The sequence below is a fragment of the Egretta garzetta genome, unplaced genomic scaffold (genome assembly GCF_000687185.1).
Source record: "Egretta garzetta isolate BGI_Z169 unplaced genomic scaffold, ASM68718v1 scaffold374, whole genome shotgun sequence".
NCBI lineage: Eukaryota > Metazoa > Chordata > Aves > Pelecaniformes > Ardeidae > Egretta > Egretta garzetta.
Genome location: NW_009259419.1, coordinates 608399 through 630664, shown reverse-complemented (window position 1 = coordinate 630664; position 22266 = coordinate 608399). Strand labels below are relative to the sequence as shown.

Below are 22266 nucleotides of genomic sequence, written 5' to 3'. Positions count from 1 at the left end.
CCATGCCCTTCTTATACTGAGGACTTGTGTGCTGTGCTCTTTGTGATCATGTTCATGAACTGAGCTGCTAAAAAGCAAAACGCTATCATGTCAGCAAACTGAATTCTTTTGTTTTGTTTGGTTTTTTGGTACAGATACCAGCTCAGGCTAACATCCTGTTCCTAGTGTCTCTTATTTGTTCTGGCAGGGACTCATAGTTGATAGAACGTAGTCCAGGACATCAGAGATTCCCCCCACCCATTTCTTTAATAGGCCTTCTAGAAGTCTTACAAGTAAAATCTCCACTTTGACTCTATCTGTATGCTGCACTTGTGGTCAAAATAAAGGAAGATAAAGAAACTATGTTTCTTCGCTTGTTACTACTTGCTTCTCATGGATGTGGGCACGGCTGCTGCTCTTTAAACCCGCACCACCTCTGTGTTTGTGGACAGCTCCCAGTTGCCCACATCCAAATCCCGTGAATGCCAAAATGTGCAAGTGCTGAGTATGTGGTGTCGGATCAACGAGAAATTGTGTCTGCTGCCACCACTGAGGTCTGACTGGGTCTCTCCTGAGTCATATCAGGAGCATTGTCAGTGGGAATAGATGATGAGTCAGGGTTCAGAACAAGGTATTTGCTGTCTCCTGAGGAGGAGGAACACCAGGATCCAGTGACTGACAGCTTCTCCAGGAACAATTACTCCAGCCCTAACTCAGCATCATTGTAGGGCTATGGTGAGTGCTCCTGGATCTCCAGAGAGGAGCATCAAGGGAAAAAAAATTTCGTCAGAGTAATTTGTCAGTAGTATTTCAGAGTGAGGCATGCCTCGAGAGAGGTGACTGACGCTTACGCACAACACTGGGCTGATCTCTGTGAAATGTTAATTCAGTAAATGAGTTGTTTTGGAATCATGAATGCTTCTGAAAACACACTTGCAGCATTTGTTCTCTCTCGACTGTTGTTCTTTCATCCACACTGTTGTACAAAAGTGGGAAATGCTGGCTTTCACCCTCATGGTGCAGATTTTACCTACTCTGAGGTTACACTGTAGAGACCGTGAATCTGTTCAGGCAGAATTATTGACAACATCTACCCACTGAAGTAGATACTACTGCTACTAAAATGCTTGTACTGCTTTTGTGGTGTGCTGGGACAGAAGACTCATGCTTCTGCGCTGCTGTACATCTACACTGGTTCCCCCACCCTCTGAACGGCAGTACGATGGACAAGCTGGAAGCAGCAGGTGTGGATAAGCAGCCTGCCAGGCTGAGGTAACAGACTCCCAATGAGCTGGAGAACGTGTGGTGGAGATATTGGAGTAGCTGGAGCTGTCCTGGTCCTATTGTACTCTAAAGGGCAAATCCTGGTCCCATGTGGTCACATAACTTTGTGGGGGTTTTTTGTCCCTCCCCCCCTTTATCTAGAATGACTGAATGTTGGGGTTTTTTTCTCCTGCACCTGTACCCTTTCCATGCCATGATTGTGGATAATGAAGAGCTCTCTATCGATTGCATTTTTATGGCCATCATCATGTATTAGCCCCTGACCCAGTGCTTGTTGTGAAGCGATGGACTCTGGCCATGTAGAAGCTGGTAATTTTTATAGTGGAAAAGTGCTCAGGAAGACCAAAACAGAAGCGATTCAGGAAAGAGCAGCACGATGAAAATCTCTGCTCAGGTGCCTCCTGGTGTGAAACTCTAGCAGTCTCAAGAGCAGAAAGTGGGTGTCTGTTTACTTCAAGTGCAGTGCGTAGGAAACGACGGTGGTCTTTATCGTGTAGCTGCCACAGGTCTCATAGTCCCTTATGGCTCCTGGTTCAGCCTGTGTCTGATTCTCTGCTGCCTTTGGGCCATGCAGGTGCCCCACAGCTGGCTTCCACAGCCCTTGGTTCCACAGCCCAGCTGATCACCACCGACAGACACTTGTCACAGCAGCCTTCCAGGGTTATCCAGGTTTTTCAACTGTACATGCTCGATCTTGCTGTACTAGGATAGCTTCAGCTAACTGCAAGGCATGAGCACGAGAGAAAAGCGACGTACATGTTTATGTTGTCACATCTCTGTGTCAGCACCTTATGTATAAACTGCAGTCATCAGGATCACTTAATCTGAGATTAAATGTGTCTTGCTGAAGAGTGCTTGGCCTCAAGTTTTGAAAGGGTCAGCGTTCAACATTTTGCATGTGCAGTACTTGCAAAACAAAAGGTCTCTGGCAGGCTACACCCCTGGCGGGGCTTTTAGCCTGCAGCGAGCCTAGCAGCCCCACCTGTCAGCCTCCCCGGGGTTCCCCCATGCCATGGAAATGGGAAGGGTTTATCAGTATTAATGATGAACAGGCAGGATATTGTTGTTTAACTAGTATGCAAAAATTTACTGTTGGAGAGGAGTTAATCATGTGTTGAATTTAATATTAAACCCTAGCAAGTTACTTAATAGCTGTCACCTGCAATAAATGCAACCTACCTGCATTGCTGCTTGTGGACGCTGCTGCTGCTGGCTGGCAGATACTACTCTGAAATCTCCTAAATGTAAGCTGCAATCCTTGTTAGCTGCAACAAAAAGAAATAGGTCCAAAGTGACAATATAAATAGGTTCTCAGACTTCAATATAAAGCATTGCTTAGTCATTTTCCCATCCCATTAAGAGTTTTTTTTGGTTGAAGTGGGCTGAATTTGACCAGGCTGAGGAACAGATTTGGTTGCTTTACATCTCTTTCTCTTCTGGTGACTGCAGTAACTTATGGCGATCAACTGCATGACTGAAAATTTGAGGTGGCTTGATTTATTAAGGGATTTTCTGGGATGTGGACCGATGCTCCTAATCAGGACATTGAGCTACGTAAAATTATATGTCTGTAACAGATATTCTGACCAGGTCATCATATCAAGTTATTCTTTAAAGTGGATATCCCAGCACTTGGTGTAAAATTTTGGTACCTAAGTACCAGATAACCATTTCTAGAATGTTAAGATTTCTAACATGAAAACTAATTAAAAAACCCTGGAAAACCAAGGACAAAAACAGAACAGCAAAACCAAACCACCTGGGATTTCCAGAGATTTTTATCGAAAAGTTTGGCTGACTTTAGAAAGATGTGAACATCTACTAGAGCTTTCCCACCACTTAGAAAAATCTCCTGACTGAATACTCCTCATGGTGATTTTGCTCCCTTGTCCTCACAGGAGCAAAAAATTAGAATATCCCTTTTATCATCATCTTCCATGAAAACTGTCCAATTTTTGTTGTCTCTAACCTCTGTTAAGCTGGGCTGAAGATGGCCAACAGGCTCAAAAGTTGTTTGAATGGTTGCAGGGCATGACCACATCAGCCTGCTTCCTTAAATTGTGCTTCATGTCTTTGAACTTCTGCAAACTTTTCAGGGTTCACTTCTATACAAACCTTCTCTGCGTCCTACACTCGGTACCTGCCACTGCTTGCAAGGTCACATGAAGTTATGTGTATTGTCTCCCATGTTTGTTTACAGTATATGCAGCTGCATAGATGCAAATCATCATAATATGCTTTTATTGCAGATTATATTTATTTTTCTATTCATAAAATGGGCCTATCAAACTTACAGGGACACACCGCATAACCTCAGGGTTCAGAATGAGTGACTTGTCCTACAGTCTTATCTGTGTAAGCTGTAATTATTGAGAAATGCAGAGTATGAGTAAAAGGAGGGAGGCCGGTGGGTGGGTAAAAGCCATAAAACAGCGGAAAAATTCATGTGCAAGTTAATACGGGCAGTGAGAAGTGTGGGTTTGTAAAGGAGAGACCTGAAGCAATGAAGAGAACCTAGAAGATGAGCTGTACTTCTGTGCATTTTCTTTTTCTTGAAAGGACAAATGAATGGCCGGTAGAACTACAGGTCAGAAAGCTGGTGCTGTCCTGACACAGCTCACACCTGGCAAGCCCAGCCCATGTCCCTGTGATGCTGTATTGAGGATTTGTGAGGCAGCATCGAGCTGTTGTCTGATTATTTATGTGACCTTCATGCCTGTTTCTGGTATGTGTCTTGGGAACAGGCTAATGAATGGGAACAGAGAAAAAAATTATGTCTTGGAAATTCCTGGTAGTATTACTGACTTCCTTGTGATGTTACCATGTGCAAGGAGTTGTACGTGTTGTAAGCGCTGATGAACACTCAAATACTTAGGAATTTTTTTTAATGCTACATTTGTCATCTAACCACAGAGCCAAACCTGGCGAGCCTGTTGCTCAGCCCTCTTCCCCTGCTAGAATGTGTGAAGCAACAGCGTGAAAAGGGCAGCAGAGAAGGCAGCTGTATCCCTTTTGTGGAAAATAGCAATTGGATTGGGCAAAATAAAAAGGGAAATTAAAAACTTGGCAGAAGGTGCCTCTTAGAGCTTAAATCTGGTGGCTTTTGGCATACTAATACTCATCCTTGTGAAGGCATGTGATGCCACATATTGACCATCAGGCTAAATTTTATTTTTTTAATATGTGTGTAGGCATATGTGTGTGCATATATAATAATATCAGTCACAACTGGACATGATGCTGGCAGTGGGAATGGAGCCCATACATTAGTGTAGTGCCAACCCTGCTTTGGAATCGCCACTTTATAAAACTAGGGCCTCAAACATACGGTGATAAAAATAGACCGCCAGTGGTGATTGTGTTTACCTAACTGTGATCTAATGAGGTTTTCTCTGCATTTTTCCTTTTAGCAAAGTATCCAGAGATCAAGACTCTGATGGGACCGGATCCACATTTAAAGTGGATTGTATCTGGAATGGTTTTCATGCAGTTTCTAGCATGCTACCTGGTGAAAGACTTACCTTGGAAATGGATTTTCTTCTGGGCTTATGCTTTTGGGGGTTGCATCAACCATTCACTGACCCTAGCCATCCACGATATTTCACACAACGTCGCCTTTGGGAACAAGCAGGCCAAATGGAACCGATGGTTTGCAGTCTTTGCCAACTTGCCGATTGGCATCCCTTATTCTGCCTCCTTCAAGAAATACCACATTGACCATCATCGGTACCTTGGTGGGGACAGGCTGGATGTGGACATTCCCACGGACTTTGAAGGCTGGTTCTTCTGTACGCCACTTCGGAAACTGCTTTGGCTTTTTCTCCAGCCTCTGTTCTACAGTCTGAGACCACTGTATGTGAACCCCAAAGCAATTACACGGATGGAAATTTTTAATGCTCTTATCCAGTTTTCTATAGACCTTATAATTTACTACCTCTGGGGGCTCAAACCTATTATTTACTTAATAGCAGGTACAATTCTTTGCATGGGTTTACATCCCATTTCTGGGCACTTCATAGCAGAACACTACATGTTCTTGAAAGGGTATGAGACATACTCTTATTATGGACCTCTGAACTGGCTTACCTTTAATGTAGGCTACCACATGGAGCATCATGACTTCCCCAGCATTCCTGGATGCAGGTTGCCAATGGTAAGTACAGCATGAGCACAGATGAATTGGATTTTTATAAAAGCTGCTATACTGTTTCAAAGAAATCACTCCAAATATTAGCTATGGATCAATTTTTAAAAAGAAAAAGGGGAAAAAAGAAGAAAGCTTTTGGATTTGTTTCTAATTCTTCCACTTTAAGCAGGGGATTGAGAGAAATGGCTGCCAAACTGCTGTAATATTTAGTTTACTTGATGGAAACAAGAACATCTGAGCCTCAGAGGGCTTGAGGAATACTTTTTGCCTGATAAAATCCTCCAACAATGCTCTAAATGTCTCCATTTCCTTCCCTCAGCCACCAGATTTTGTCTCTCTGTAATTTTAAAGACCCATCTAAAGTGAGGCAGGTGGCAATTACTACTTGAAATTTGTCTAATGATCAATCTGATAACTATATTGCTTGTTTAACTTCAAATAAAAGTCTTTCTATTTTTTGAGATAACATAAGTATCAGGGCATGTTCCAGCCTGACATAAATAGTACTAAAAAATAAAGCCCCGCTCTACACAACGTGTTTTAGCTCTGCTGCCCCACCCACAGAAACTGAGGATGCTTGATCTGTCATTGGGAAAGTGCTGTGGCTTTCCTCTTTTGTAAGTCAAGCCCCTTTTTTGTTTACGTTTTATCAGTTGTGGGAATCAAATTTGCAAAGCCCAGGTGTCTAGGAATGGTTTTCAGTCTCCCTCCAGGTATGTAGCTGCTCTTCTGGGTTTTAATAGAAGGGTTCCTCAGCAGGTGCTCACCGCGTTAGAGGTACGTGACTTCGAACTATTACTCCTACACACAAATCCTCTGGCATAGGAGGAAGGAAACATCTGTCTCGGGTCCGATGCAAAGTTGGGGGCTACTACTGCAACAGCCTCATGAGGTGAAGGTAGAGCTGAGGAGGCTGAGGTTCAAGAACTGCCACCTCCCTGCTGCTGCATAACACGTACGACTTCTATGATGGTATATCCAGGCAAACCCTGCTTTATGGGTTAACGTTCTTCATCACAGAAACACTGTCTGAGAAGAGGTTCAAAACAAGAGGAGATTTTCTTGTGCTGTAGAAGAGCATGGGGAGCCTCTATATCGCCTGCAATTCTGTTTTAACGTACCTCCTTTACTGCTGGAGGTCTGTCCTGGAGCAGCTGGCCATTCCCGGCGGTGTTCAGAGCAGCCAGTAAAGCAGCCCATGCTCACATGCGAAGTTCTCCTGTCAGGCACTCCCATTGCTGATACACCCGATAGCTCAGCTGGGAAGCACATGAGCTTAGCTTTAGCTTCAGCTTCAGCTTCAAATGTTCAAACTTGTTAGATAGGCTGAGATGCTTAGATTACAGAAATGTAAATAGAAGAAGAGAAGGAGGCTAGCTCTGTATCTTACACAAGGGAGGTGAGTGACTAATTGAACTTGCTGGGACTGTTGCTCCAGACCTGATTGAGACCAGAAAACTCTTCCTTCCCCACCCACATCACAAACAGTTCAACCCAATTCCTCGAGGCAGCGCAGCAGCTGGAAGTGTCTCCCACCCTGTGTAAAGAGGATAGAGTTATTGGTTGAATTTCATGGGCTCGGGCTCATGTGTTTCTAGCTCTTGGGCAACTGAGACCTACCCTGCTGGTGGAGGAGATACCAGGCTTGTCAGCTGTTGTTGCCTGACAAAACTACATGGAAAACTTTGAGTCTTTGATAAGTGATCAATACAGGTGAATATCGATTATGAAGTGAAAATCCCTTGGCAAAACAGTTACTGTAGAAAATCTTTTGTCCATTAAAACAAGTTGATTATTCTTTTCTGTAAATTGAGAAGAAAAATTCTCTGCCTCTTTGGTGGAAGGAGGTAAGAGGACAGATCCTCTCTGGATAGCTTTAATGTCTGAACTTCGTAACAGGTAGGGCTAGAAACCTCCCCATGCCTCTCCTCTGCTTAACCTCCCAGCAAATTCTTCACTCAGCACCGGTCTGGTTTTTTCAGATCTAGTCTCTTAGGCACTTGAACTTCTAATAGTTGAATTGTGTGATACGGATGAGCTCTCAGTATAGCTACTTTTAATTATTGGCAAGTAGAGAGTGGAATAAAGACCTTCATTTGGTTCCTGCATGATTGGGAGCAGGGGAGAAATAGGATCAGAGAATAACTGGATCTTAATCTTCGAAAGTAACTGGCTCTTCCGCTTGCTTATCAAAAAAGTGAATTCAGCTTTGTCCTTTGTTACAGGTGTCTCATTCAGAGTGTTCTGAGTAATGTGTTTGCCACTGGAAAGACCTTTACCCTAGGAGTGTGACAGATTTAAGAGGAATAATTAGGCTGTGCTTATAGATATTAAAGATGAGTGACACAAGTGTGCAGTAAGAACTTGTCCCACTAGTATAATGAGAGATTATGCAAGAGACCATGAAATTTAACATTATAATGAAGGACCTGCTCTAAAAAAAACCCCCATAGACTTATTACTAAATTAGTCTTTGCATGAAGCTGTATAACAAGAAAATATTGCATCCTTTACTAAATTAATAAAAAAGATCCATTTTTCATTAACTGAAGGATTGAATATGCTTATGGGGAGAGGGGACAGGAGAAGGAGGAGGAGCTCAGTACTCTTCCTACAAACTGCAATAAAACCTGCAGTGTTACCAGAGGCAAACTAGTTACTCATTAAGCTTGTGGGAAAAGGAAAAGACATGGTATGAAACCAGATTTATTAGACAGACAAGACTGGAAAACATGGTAGATGTGCTGGTTTTGAATTGCAGTTTTCATTAACCCTGTGATGGCCAGGAGAGCTAGCTTGAGTGCTCCCCTCCCCAGTCAAGGCCTATAGAGGGAACTTCTGTAATATGCCTTCTAGCATTCTAAACATCATTTTTAAGCTTCTTATCATAATGCAATCTAGGTTCTATATAGCCCCAGGACAAAGGGTTGCACTTAACTTTTGTGCCTATCTGATACCATGGAGTAGGACTGGGGTCCTGTTGCTGTACTCTCTAAGCGCAAAACCAGAAGCAAGGTTTGTCTAAAAGATGTGAGTTCTTACCTACCACCTTGATCTACTTGAAGAAAAGCCTCAATATAACAAGTGCCAAGTGCCTAATAAGCTTCTTGTAGACTTTGTGATCTCGTCTTGTCCTTCCATGATGACTTCCATTCACAAACTAGCAATGAGTTAAGATTTAGTTGAGATCTGTAAGGAGGAAAGGAGGGAGGAATTGAAGCAAATGGACCATCTCCAATGCAATATGGAGAGCCTGAGGGGGAAGTCAGGAGCAGGATCTGGGAATACTTTGTCACAGTGCCATCCTCTGAGATGATCTACGATCTGGCTGCAAAACTTGCTACCTGGAAACTTCTATCTGCAGGTTTTGTACTTCACTTAGAATGCAACATGGAAGATGACTCTTCCAGACTAAAATATACTTAATAAATATAGTTTAATGTTGTATTTAAAAGTGAATCTGCATTGAAAACCAATTATTTTTGCCTCCCCCCTCCCAATTTTCTGATAGGTAAGGAGGAGATAATTTTGTTTTGCATATGGAGATGCTGAAACAACAGATGAGGTGTTTTTGTCAGGAAACTTTTTTGTGTTGATCCATTGTAAAACAGAAACGGCTTTTAAAATTCTTCCCTGCCACTTGATAGCAAAATGGGAACACGCACCTAACAAACTTCCTTGTCTTTTCCATAAGAAAACCCTTCCAAAGTCCTCCCTCTAACTGCATTCATTATTTTTTCTCTTTTTCCCCATTGCTTTGTCAAAAACAACTTTATTGCAGTTTACCTCCTCCTCTCCATTGTTTCTGTACATCTCATACAGTTGTCCTGCCCAGAGTACAGGGACCTTGCTGATGGTGCAAGTGCTGCCTGCCTTCCTGCACAAGGTCCTGCTGGGCACAAAGCCAAGCGGGAGCAAAGAACTACTTGGAGTTGGCGTGAGTCACTGTCCCACAGCTAATCTAGAGTAACACACTCTGGTGCAAGCCCCTGGCCATCTCTTGTGGTTTCCACTCTGGGCTTCTCATTTGGAATGAGCTGCCACCATACTCTGCAGGAAGGTGCTAAACAGAGGTGCTGGGTGAACAGCTCCTCCACACCTGATGGTGGCAAGCAGCTTGCCAGCTGTGACTGGGCTGCCTGCTTCCAGAATGGGGCATGTATGCTCTTCTTCAAAATTCACTGCTGGGTATTCTGATTAATCATCATAGTTATCCAATAATACTTGTATTCTAGGTGCCTGTTTTAAATCTGTAATACAACTGCAGAATGTGTATGGAATATATTTAAGTGCTTGTTTCCAGACTTGCATGTTGTGTCCACCTGAGCTCTTTAGCACTATGCCCAGACTGTATGGCTACTCATGTTTGCTGAAAGTGCGGAAACTATTGGGCTGAACATAGAAAGGCTGTTTATTGGCCTCTCCTCTGAGCCATTTTTTCCTACTTCATCACTGGGGTAATTTTTAGTTAGCCTTTGGTGCCGGAGGGCACAGCTGCTGCCCAAGACATTGCTCCTAGGAGCTGACTTGGTTTCTGCAAATTTCCAGCACTCTGCTTCACGTGCAAGGAGCAATACAGAAAGACTTTCTGAAGCCCTTCTAGTGGTCAGAGTCTAGCATGATCAGGAGCTCTGCAGAATAATGTAACTAGCTGAGAAAACGTGTCTGGTTCAGACCGTTGTTTCTGTGGGCAAGAAATACATGGGGGTTCTGGAGAAGGGGGGAATGGTAGACTTGTCATATGAACTTGGCTAGTACAGATGAGGGCTGAATTAGTGTTGCAAGTCAAAATTCAGGCAGAATTTCTTAAATGGAGGTGGGAGGGAAGGTCCGTAAGCAGCAGTGTGCCAGGGAGTGACCATGTTAAGAGCTGGAGTGAAGCTTTTGGGGCTGAGTATGTGAGACCCCCCTTTGTGTCTGCATAAGGCCTCGTTAGTGGCTTTCATTCAAGCGAATCAAGGGAGCTTACTGTCTAAATAGTCCTCCCTCTCATCCTTTGGCTATTTCAATTACCCAGCTGGGAAAAAGGTGGATAGAAAACCTAGGTGAAATTATTTCTGAATTGATGAGGTAACTAGCAGTGAGCTGTACTAGCTTATAATTTATCTTTTGGTGGGATTCTTACCTTTTCACAAACAGTCAGAATGCTGTGTTAAGATTACACCTTGGATGCTGATGAGACCCTCCACAGAAATGACAATTTCTGTGTAACCCTTTTGCTCTTCACCGGAAGTGTGTGCTGTGCGCAGCATAGCTGGCTTTAAAATTCTCCAGGGTTTTTAAAGAGAAGTCATGCTGTCCATCAAGACAAACTACTCTAGAACAGTGCTTTGTCTGTCTAGGAGCTAAAGCTGTAATAAAACCATGCCCTAGCAGTTTATGTGCCAGTGTACAATAGTTAACTGACTCCACTGCTTCCTAAGTGTGTTCAGAAAGCAGAGCACCTAGCTGGAGCAGGGACTCCTCATAACTTGAGAGTCCTCATAGTCCCTTGAACCTGCCAGGTCTGGAACCTCTCTGTCCTCCACTTCTGGCCTTGCTCCCACTAGAAGCACCACCCCCAGCGATGTGCAATGCTTCTCTGATGGCAACCGTCTTAAGACTTGGGGATTTGTAACAGGGATGAAATTTTATTAGACTCCTGATGTAATAATGAATCTTGCAGCATTTTTAACACAGACTGAGGAGAACAGACCGCCCCTGCAGTTTCCTCTGCCTGCTGGAGGAACCCGTCTCTGATTTGCATCGTGATAGCAGAATGGAGGAAAAATAATGAAGTGTAGGCAAGGCTGTGTCTGGCATTCTCTCAATTGGTATTTCTCTCCTACCCAGAACCCTCAGCAGATGAGTATTATGAGGGGCAAATGGGGCTTTAAATACAGTCTGTTGGAGTCTTGGCAGTTTATAAGGTGGATTAGTCATCTCATTATGGAGATCCCTCCACCTCCGAAATGAGAGAAAATAGTTCTGACTGAAGGCAGCGATCCATCGTCTTTCAAATTCTGACGTTGCGAGGCAAAACTTAAAATCAGAAATCTGCTAAGAAGTATCTAACTGTATTTAGGTACATCTCATTTGGCTGAAGTTCAGAAGCTCACAAGCAATAACAAGTAACTTCAAGCGGTGCTATCAGATCTGAATGCGAAGACTGAAACACACCCGGTGCTGTGCAGCTAACCAGCTCCTTTTCTCTCTTCTTCTTCCAGGTGAAGAAGATTGCAGCAGAATACTACGATAATCTCCCACATCACCAGTCCTGGATTCGAGTTCTGTGGGACTTCGTTTTTGATGACACTATTGGTCCTTATTCAAGGGTTAAGAGACTATGCAAGCTGGCAAAAGAAAGCTAAGGGACTAGCTCTGCCTGCTGCATTGGTGTGTCCTTTGCTCATTTGAATGACTTGAGTTTTCTGCAGGAGTGGAAGGGCGTTTGTGTGTGCTGAATTAGCATTGGTGCATGCTCCTTACTCCAAGAGGATGAGTGTGAAAATGAAGATATTGGATGCACTATTTTAGACTAATACTTTTTAATAAAGGATATTTGAATAGGTGACCCTGAGAAACTAGATTAGAGTGAACTATGATTATGTGAACCTTTGGTCTAGACTTAGAATTAACTTCCTGGGCCATGTGTGCCTAAGTCTGAGATTTGGCCTGGTCTGCAACAGAGAATGCTTGGTGTGTGCATGTGTGAGCTTGTGTGTGTGTAGTTTTGGACTGGTTTCTCTTCATGCCAGATTAGATGTAGATGCTCTGTGTGCAAAGGACTGTGGAAGCAGGGAGGACTGGCACGCAGTAGTAAATGATACTGTCTGGAGAACACAAGGGTGCCTTTAGCTCAATGTCTTGTCTCATCAAATATCTTCTGATAATTGCTGGTAGCAGAGATTTTGTATATGCAATGGAATATGTGTATATTTTTGTACATTTGTATTCATTATTTTAGTAGCTGCTGTTTGACTTTTATTCCAGGGCTTTATCTAGACCTTTTCTGAATGTATTTCTATTCTTAGGATCTAATACTCAGTATAGGTAACTGGCAGAGCTGAACTGTGATGGGGAGAAACCCTTCCTTCAGTCTTCCACTTGCTGCCTGATCAGCAGCATGGATGTGCCCCTGGAGGAACTGGGTTGTCCTTTCTCGCTCACCCTTTCAACAGTATTCATAACTTCATGTTTCTCATCCTTTTCCCTACTGTAAATCCTTCTGGGAATGGAAAGGTTCTGCTTATTTGCTTCTTGCCAAGGTTGTTAACGTTCCTGATCACCTCTCCTGGTCTTCTCCGTATTATACCCCTTTCTGTGCATAGGGGTTAGGAGTATGTGTCAGTGAAGACTTGGAGATGTTACAGTGATATTTGTCCCTAACTGCTTTCAGAATAATTTAAACTTCTTTCCTCTGTCATTCAAGGGTCACCAACTTGACATTTGTGAAGCATGTGATACTCCAGCTATATAAAAGTTGCCATTGATGGTGTTAAGGGGATATACCTGGAACACGGAACTGGGGTTGTTTCTCTCCCTACATGTATGTCTTTGTGCTATTGTCATTAACCTTCATCTGTCATTTCTGCCCACTGGCATAGTTAAATCTTCCTGCCTGTCCTCTCCAACTATCAACTTCTGGCTATTCTCAATAATTCTGTATAATCAAAAACCTTAATCACCATACCTTTCTCCAAGCAGAACAGTATCTTGGGAGTTGGCTATCTAATAACTTCCCTCCACCTCGGAAAGCTGACAACTTATTTCTGTCCTTACTAAGTGGTTAAAAGAAAATAGATCTATAAAGGTTCTCTTATACCCTAACCCTCTGTCAGTTTGACTTTTTTGTTTTCTTCTGGAAATCCATGTCTGTAACAAAGAAAAGGATTATTCTGTGTTCTAGCTGGTCCCTCAAAGTATGCTGTTAGACCTGGGACACCTGATTTCCTCAATAAACACAGTTTTGTTCCTTCCTCCCACAGCATTGGATCCAGTGAGTCAGTCTGTCCGTTTGCTAGCCTGGCACACCGGGCAGCCGAACTAGCCTGTGGCAATGTGGGTTCCTCCTCCTTCATTTGCCTTTCCTTCATTTTCCTCATCTGTCCGATTTTGGCAGCTGGGTAAATACCCAGGTTTGCTCAGCAGTGCAAGAGCCTTTGTGGTGCAGCGGCTGAATACCGGTTCATGCACAGATACTATTTTGGTCTGGTTGCTTTTCTGGAAAAGAAGAGGACAAACAGGACTTCTGATGCTTAAAACCTCACTGGTTCTTCAGGTGCCTTCTAATCCCAAAGGGAGTAGCTTTGGTGTGGGAACCTCCACTGACTTTTTTTGTATTTGTGCTCGTGTCAGGAGCTTCTCTTTTTCATTAATTTACTTCAGTGTTGCTGGCACTCCATGATCACATATTCAACTTCCCATGTCCTTAGCGAGCTTGGCCAACTTAGCAAGTTAATATAAAAACCATAATAAAGACTGCGCTATCTTCCTCAACCTAACTATTGTCCTTCCCATTTCTGTAGTTCCCTTACTCAGCTGTTCCTTTGTGGTTTACAGATAGCCTAGCCTGACACAGAGGCTATGGTGTAAACAGAGGGTAATCAAACTTGGCAACTGCTTCTCAGCCTGCCTCCCATCAGCATTTCTGCCATGGTCCCACCTTGCTTTGCCTGGGCAGCCCTCCTGCTCTGCACTCTCCATCTCAGTGGAAATTTGTAGTGGCTGGAAGCCTGGTACCTGCAGATCTGTGGTGCAAGCTGGGTTTCAGTATGTGTGGGTGCTGCCGGAGAAGGCTGTGATCCTGTCCTCTCCATGGGCGCTTGTCCTTGCCACTACCAGGAAAGTTGGCAGAAGGTTGGTTGTTTTTTTTTTTTTGTAACCACAGGGCAAATGGGTCTGGGTTAAAAGAACACTGGGGCTATGTATAGTTTTATTCGCTTCGCTTAAAAATTAATCCAGATCCCCTTCATTGTGTGGCCACACAAATGTTCTGGCAAGAGGAGATGGGAGGGACAAATAGGTGTGTGACAGACCAGAGTGGAGGTTACTGCCCCTTTTTTCCGATTGTAAAATGTCTGCAGCCTGCCCCGTTGCAGCGGTACCCTCAACAAGCCCAGTGTCGGGGGGACACCCTTCTCTACAGAGGCAAGAGGCAAACTGCCTGGGAGTTTTGGGAGGCTGAAATCCTCCTGCAGTGCCACTATGGCAGATAAGCCGCCCTGCCCGTCCCTGTCACTGGAGCTGAAGGCTGGGAATCAGCAAAGCCCCGGGGGTGCCAGGCCTGCTCCCCTGCCCCTATCAGCCAAGCTTCCCCTTCCACCCCCATGCACCTTGCTCCCACAGTTATTAAGTGGCCCTGTGCAAACTTCAGCTCATTATATTAGATGTAGATGCTCTGTGTGCAAAGGACTGTGGAAGCAGGGAGGACTGGCACGCAGTAGTAAATGATACTGTCTGGAGAACACAAGGGTGCCTTTAGCTCAATGTCTTGTCTCATCAAATATCTTCTGATAATTGCTGGTAGCAGAGATTTTGTATATGCAATGGAATATGTGTATATTTTTGTACATTTGTATTCATTATTTTAGTAGCTGCTGTTTGACTTTTATTCCAGGGCTTTATCTAGACCTTTTCTGAATGTATTTCTATTCTTAGGATCTAATACTCAGTATAGGTAACTGGCAGAGCTGAACTGTGATGGGGAGAAACCCTTCCTTCAGTCTTCCACTTGCTGCCTGATCAGCAGCATGGATGTGCCCCTGGAGGAACTGGGTTGTCCTTTCTCGCTCACCCTTTCAACAGTATTCATAACTTCATGTTTCTCATCCTTTTCCCTACTGTAAATCCTTCTGGGAATGGAAAGGTTCTGCTTATTTGCTTCTTGCCAAGGTTGTTAACGTTCCTGATCACCTCTCCTGGTCTTCTCCGTATTATACCCCTTTCTGTGCATAGGGGTTAGGAGTATGTGTCAGTGAAGACTTGGAGATGTTACAGTGATATTTGTCCCTAACTGCTTTCAGAATAATTTAAACTTCTTTCCTCTGTCATTCAAGGGTCACCAACTTGACATTTGTGAAGCATGTGATACTCCAGCTATATAAAAGTTGCCATTGATGGTGTTAAGGGGATATACCTGGAACACGGAACTGGGGTTGTTTCTCTCCCTACATGTATGTCTTTGTGCTATTGTCATTAACCTTCATCTGTCATTTCTGCCCACTGGCATAGTTAAATCTTCCTGCCTGTCCTCTCCAACTATCAACTTCTGGCTATTCTCAATAATTCTGTATAATCAAAAACCTTAATCACCATACCTTTCTCCAAGCAGAACAGTATCTTGGGAGTTGGCTATCTAATAACTTCCCTCCACCTCGGAAAGCTGACAACTTATTTCTGTCCTTACTAAGTGGTTAAAAGAAAATAGATCTATAAAGGTTCTCTTATACCCTAACCCTCTGTCAGTTTGACTTTTTTGTTTTCTTCTGGAAATCCATGTCTGTAACAAAGAAAAGGATTATTCTGTGTTCTAGCTGGTCCCTCAAAGTATGCTGTTAGACCTGGGACACCTGATTTCCTCAATAAACACAGTTTTGTTCCTTCCTCCCACAGCATTGGATCCAGTGAGTCAGTCTGTCCGTTTGCTAGCCTGGCACACCGGGCAGCCGAACTAGCCTGTGGCAATGTGGGTTCCTCCTCCTTCATTTGCCTTTCCTTCATTTTCCTCATCTGTCCGATTTTGGCAGCTGGGTAAATACCCAGGTTTGCTCAGCAGTGCAAGAGCCTTTGTGGTGCAGCGGCTGAATACCGGTTCATGCACAGATACTATTTTGGTCTGGTTGCTTTTCTGGAAAAGAAGAGGACAAACAGGACTTCTGATGCTTAAAACCTCACTGGTTCTTCAGGTGCCTTCTAATCCCAAAGGGAGTAGCTTTGGTGTGGGAACCTCCACTGACTTTTTTTGTATTTGTGCTCGTGTCAGGAGCTTCTCTTTTTCATTAATTTACTTCAGTGTTGCTGGCACTCCATGATCACATATTCAACTTCCCATGTCCTTAGCGAGCTTGGCCAACTTAGCAAGTTAATATAAAAACCATAATAAAGACTGCGCTATCTTCCTCAACCTAACTATTGTCCTTCCCATTTCTGTAGTTCCCTTACTCAGCTGTTCCTTTGTGGTTTACAGATAGCCTAGCCTGACACAGAGGCTATGGTGTAAACAGAGGGTAATCAAACTTGGCAACTGCTTCTCAGCCTGCCTCCCATCAGCATTTCTGCCATGGTCCCACCTTGCTTTGCCTGGGCAGCCCTCCTGCTCTGCACTCTCCATCTCAGTGGAAATTTGTAGTGGCTGGAAGCCTGGTACCTGCAGATCTGTGGTGCAAGCTGGGTTTCAGTATGTGTGGGTGCTGCCGGAGAAGGCTGTGATCCTGTCCTCTCCATGGGCGCTTGTCCTTGCCACTACCAGGAAAGTTGGCAGAAGGTTGGTTGTTTTTTTTTTTTTGTAACCACAGGGCAAATGGGTCTGGGTTAAAAGAACACTGGGGCTATGTATAGTTTTATTCGCTTCGCTTAAAAATTAATCCAGATCCCCTTCATTGTGTGCCGTTGCAGCGGTACCCTCAACAAGCCCAGTGTCGGGGGGACACCCTTCTCTACAGAGGCAAGAGGCAAACTGCCTGGGAGTTTTGGGAGGCTGAAATCCTCCTGCAGTGCCACTATGGCAGATAAGCCGCCCTGCCCGTCCCTGTCACTGGAGCTGAAGGCTGGGAATCAGCAAAGCCCCGGGGGTGCCAGGACTGCTCCCCTGCCCCTATCAGCCAAGCTTCCCCTTCCACCCCCATGCACCTTGCTCCCACAGTTATTAAGTGGCCCTGTGCAAACTTCAGCTCATTATGCATTAATTATACAAGGCCTGCAAAGGTAGAAGAAGAAAGTAAGAAAACCTCATTTACAGCATGTGGCTGATGTTAACAGAGGGGCACGCCATATACAGATTGTACACTTGGACTGAATTACGACACAGTTATTACTGACCTTAGGCATAATGCCACATTCCAAGGCAAAACATGAACCATGCCAGGCCCCAGCTTCCTGAAGCTTAATTAAGATTATGGGAGAGTTTCATAGAATGGTTGTGATCGTCTGAGAGGCAGCAGTTTCAAAAAGTACTTGCCGTTGTCAGGTATGTTATTACATGGGTTTATGATTAATAAACGCATGAGCTACTGTATGAGATTTATGCACCAGAGCATTCTAATCTTTACTGTTACTGATGCTTGTCTGTGTTCTTGCTACTGGAAAGGCTCCTTCTCCTGGTCCTGGGGTTGTCGTATTGTGTTGCACATCAATGTCTGCCTGCTTTAGTTCCCATGAGGAAATCTTATGCCACTGTCTAATCTGTCTCTTGCCTTCTGCCAGCATTAAACAGTTAACAGACATCAGGCTCAGTCTGGACCTCACTTTTGCACTAAACTCAAATTTCTCCCATTTTTTTTCCCATATTTAATCTACAGTATAACCACACTGAAAACCAGACTGTTTTCTCAAAGGTAGATGGGGTTGCTTTGAAGAGTGCTGAAGGCCAACACCATGTTCTCCAAGGCAAAGCAGGTAATGTTTTGCAACTAACTGCAAAGTGTGCCCACCCCACCGCCTCTCCTGGGTCTCCTGTGGCCAGCAGGCAGTCCCTCCCCTGGGGCCTGGGGGACGCGGGAAGGGGACAGCCACAGCCTCTCCTGGGCTGCTGCACCAGGCTCTGCTCCCAAAACCATTCCCTGGGCCTGGATTTTAAAATTAAATCTTCAGGAAGGCCTGAAGCAAAGCAGGGGAGCTTGGAAAATATTTGACGGATTTCAATAGCTGAACTCCAATCTCTTGCCTTTTGCACAAAGTTATCAAGAAGATGGTATCAAGACTGCTGCCATATAAAGCTTGCGCCAAACTAAATCAAGCAGAAACTCCTGATATGGCGCTGGTGGAAAGAATGGCTCTAAGGAAAAAAATTGCATGACCAGAAAGATATGACTGGGTGTGTGCTGTTATGTGTTCGGCATCCTGTACTCACATCTCTGACTTCACTTGCTGTGAAATAAAGCTCAAGACCTGCGTAACACTAACAAATGAAATATGTGAGAGAGCAACAAATGGCTCCCCTTAAGTTCAGCAGTGCTGTGCCAGCGATTTCAGCTTGCGTCCTCCTAATGCCTTCGGTAGCCTGGGTCTGCATAAATGCTTCCCTTTTATTTACCAGAAGCCCTTACGAGTGCAGGTGGTGGGACCTGGGTTTTTTTCAGTGATGGCAGGAGATGAAGCAGGACAGTTCGTTGGCCTGTGAGAGGAGCTAAAAGCCACTGCCCTTCACTGACTTCGGCATGAAGTTGCTGAGGTTGCCGCAGCCTGATGGCAGGCTGTGGTGCTCAGCCGGCAATGCGAGGAGGGCCAGGGAGGTGAGAGCCACCTCTACCCATAAAATAAGGCCAGGCTGTTGCCGTTGCACCAGCCGTAACGCTCGGGCTCTCTCCCCATGCTCAGCAGTGCTGGCCGGGCAGAGCTGCCACCCCACAGTGAGTCTGTCACCTTCCCTCCATCATCAACCCAAGTGACATAAAAGTGCGGGAGCTCAAGGGACGAATGAAACAAAGAAAGGCAGGGCCATGTGGACAATAAACAGTTTATTACCAATATGAACACAGATACTGTGATGCACCGACGTACCATTTTTTTTTTTTATATTGTGATAACTCTGAGACAAAGAACTTGTTGGCTGACAACTAACATGTCTCTGTTTCTTCTGGTGATGCCACAATACATTTCTGTTGGCAAAGGATCTTCATTTACATTGCAGACTACTAGTAAAATTACTTTGAAGTCATCTATCAAAAGCAAATGGTTCACGTGTGTTCTTATCTACTACTAAAAAGAAAGGTAATACATTTAAATAAGCAAATACAAAATACAAAAAAAGGCTGACAAATCCAATGTGCAGTGTCAGATGAAATCTAAAAAATCCAGAAATTTAAAATTTAATATTCTGTAGATTAAGACTTTTAAAATGAAGCGAATCCAAGGCAGCAGCAAGCTTCAAAGTGTGCTGAGTCTGCTAATAAAAAGGGTATAAGAACAAAGACAGTGCCGGTGTCCTCTCTCACCATCTTGCATGACCTTGGTACACTTAGAAATGATCCGATCTTCCTAGCATTCTTAGTACCGTCCAAATGCTTTGCAATCATTATGTTGTACTGATTCTACTCAACTCCTGCCGTATGGCTAGAAAACCAAACCAAAAGGTTAATGCATAATGTTACACCCAGTGTGATGGAAAACGCTAAGTACAGAGGCTGCAGAAAGTACACGCTGGTAAAAGGATGAGTGGAGGGTAAAAGGATGAGTAAGGGTAAGCAGTCAGCTGTTTGCTTGCAAACTGCAGTACTGGCTTAAGAAGTTGCATCTGTGGTTTATGTGAAAGTCTTATTTTGCACTGGAATGAACTAGGGAGGCGCTGAGGGCCAAGCTGCTGGGACGGTAGCGTATGGGCGAGGGTGTCCTCAACTGCAAACTGCCCCAAGATTTTGTGAGCACACAGGTCTAGGGCTAGGGGAGAGGGAAAGGATTTTAGCTGGTTTACAGTCTCCTCTTTTTCCCCCTCTGTGTGAATCTAAGATGGGGAGTGCAGGATGTGGACATGTATCTTCATAATGCCCTAATGTGGGCTTCAAACAGGTATTTTGCTGTGCATTGCAATAATGGCCCTGAAAAATAAATTTAGTCATGTACTGCAGAGCAATTTATAAAAAAGTGCCGATATACTTAGTACAGCTGTTGTACTTTTCAAGGAATTATAAAAACACATGGCTATTTGGAAAGCTGTAATCGCATGAAGGCCTGAAACAGCTCTTCACGCACAGGAAGCCTACAGAAGATGCTCAGGAAGGATTTTCAGTTTGGTACCTTTGTCCCCTCCTCATCCCGGACCTGTGTGGCCGGCTAGTTACAAGCGATTTCACGCTCCCTGGTTGTGATAAATTGACACGCCATGGGCTATGGGCAGGCTCTTTCTCACCCTCCCACCTGTGAGAAACACCGGCCAGTGAATTTCTCACACGTTGGGAGTGAAAGTGCTTGTCAACAGCAGAAAAATAAAGGATGTAAACACAGTGTCACGATCAGAGCTCGGATAAGGTAGATGCTTGTTCTTCAAATGTGTGTATCAATCAGAGCTGCTCAGAGAAGTCTGAACACACCAGGGAACTCTCTGCAGTTCCTATCATCTTATCTATGGGAAATTAGTCATAAAGATGAGAAAAATAATAATTTTTCTCTTTCTTACCATCAATTATCTCCTCTTTCACTTTGTGTAACTCTCTTACAACTTCCTCCAATATTTCCTGATGAGACAAAACACAAGTCAGCTGCTCAGAATTTCCTTCTAACCGGTGGAAGAAAATGCAAGTTTAACACGGTTGTGCTTGTCCCCCGCCTCCGCTGACCATCAGAGCCTAGCACTACTAACAGCTACGTCTGCACTCCCAGGCCAAGGACGCAGAAGATGCTGGCATATTTATTTTCACGTTTCTGTACAGACATCTTGATCAAATAGCAGTGAGATTGTGCTCTCCTGCTGCTCAGCAGCTAGCCCTTCTCTAAGCACCTAGTTATAGAGGAAATCAGAGGACTGAACAGCTGTGTTGCTTGTACAGCGCATGCATGGGGGAAAATGGGTAGCTCGTCAAATCTCTTAAGTGCAAAAGGCCTTTTCACTCACCTGTTTCATTCGATCAAAATCTAAGGCATCCATAGCCACATCATTGCTGCTGCTCACTGGCTTCATCCTTGAGAAATGGAAGAGGAGGACAAAACAGCCAGTCAGTTCCTTGCAATGCACGCTAAGCTGCACCCACCTGATGGTGTGGATGAAATCCACCCCAGAGCAGGAGCACTCGTGTTCGAGTGCCAGACCAGAGGCTCCCTCTTGTGCCACCCAGGAGAGTTCAGCAGCCAGAGAGCAGCACAGCTCCCGTCTGCACAGCCTGACCCTCAAAGGTGCTGCGTTCTCCTGCTGCAGACGTACTGGAGGGAGCGCAAAGACTGCTCTGAAACTTCCTTTACTCTTCTTTTTTTTGGTGTTGGGAGTCTCAATGATTTCAGAGCAGAAAATGCTGAGATGTCTTCAGGGGATAAAGCCTGTTTAACGATGTATTTTATTACAGCATTTGCAATTTGCAAGCTAGGTGTCTGGTTTTCTCTCTCCATCTGCAACCCTGTCTTGGCCACCTAGACTTTAATCAAGTGCTAAAATAATAGTAGAATACAGATTAGAAAAATATTATAGGGAAAATAATAACCCAGTAATCCTTTCCTCAGAAGGCCTGATTGAGTCAAGCAGAGCTTGTTGATAGCACCGTGTAACACAGGCACTTTTTCTTGACCCAGAAACAAAACCAACCTGCCCTTAATGGCTAGTACACTTGAGTGTTATGGGTCTTCCAGGATGGCATTAGCCAGTGGGCTGAACTCTGATGACAGATGATAGAATAAATTAAGGAAGAAGAAGCTGGTCAACTTTCTCTTTTAATTAGTAACTCTAAAATATTTCAAAAATTAACTGTGCCATGTGATTTGTAGAAAAGGCTTCAAATAACTTTGCCGTCATCTTTGGGCCCAAACTGGGGGCTGGCAGAGATTCTGCTGCTCCTGAGGGTACGCTTGGTCTTGCAACCTTTCCTTGGGAGAAATCTTAACGTGTCTCCTACCATCTCACAGCTAAGCTGGGAATTAAGACAGATACAAATGCCATCAAACTGAACATGAATGGAAACAGGTCACCGCTGAGAGCTTTTGAAACCTGCCCTGCTTCCCCCCCACCCCCCCCCCCA

General features: G+C 44.3%; 2 protein-coding genes across 2 annotated transcripts in view; one reads left to right on the top strand and one right to left on the bottom strand.

The window, feature by feature from the left end:
* The first annotated feature begins 2780 nt into the window (after positions 1-2780).
* On the top strand, positions 2781-11760 carry DEGS2 (delta 4-desaturase, sphingolipid 2). Its single transcript, XM_009636850.1, has 3 exons — positions 2781-2829; positions 4674-5416; positions 11617-11760. The coding sequence occupies exons 1-3, from the start codon at positions 2781-2783 to the stop codon at positions 11758-11760; spliced, it is 936 nt and encodes a 311-aa protein (XP_009635145.1).
* Positions 11761-19116: 7356 nt separating this feature from the next.
* Positions 19117-22266, bottom strand: part of EVL (Enah/Vasp-like) — an 88122-nt gene continuing 84972 nt past the window's right edge. Inside the window, exons 12-14 of the mRNA XM_035892429.1 lie at positions 21156-21222; positions 20721-20778; positions 19117-19660 (exon numbers count right to left, since the gene is read on the bottom strand). Of these exons, the coding sequence (XP_035748322.1) occupies positions 19623-19660; positions 20721-20778; positions 21156-21222 (163 nt within the window). The 3' untranslated portion in view covers positions 19117-19622. The remainder of the gene's footprint in view (positions 19661-20720; positions 20779-21155; positions 21223-22266) is intronic.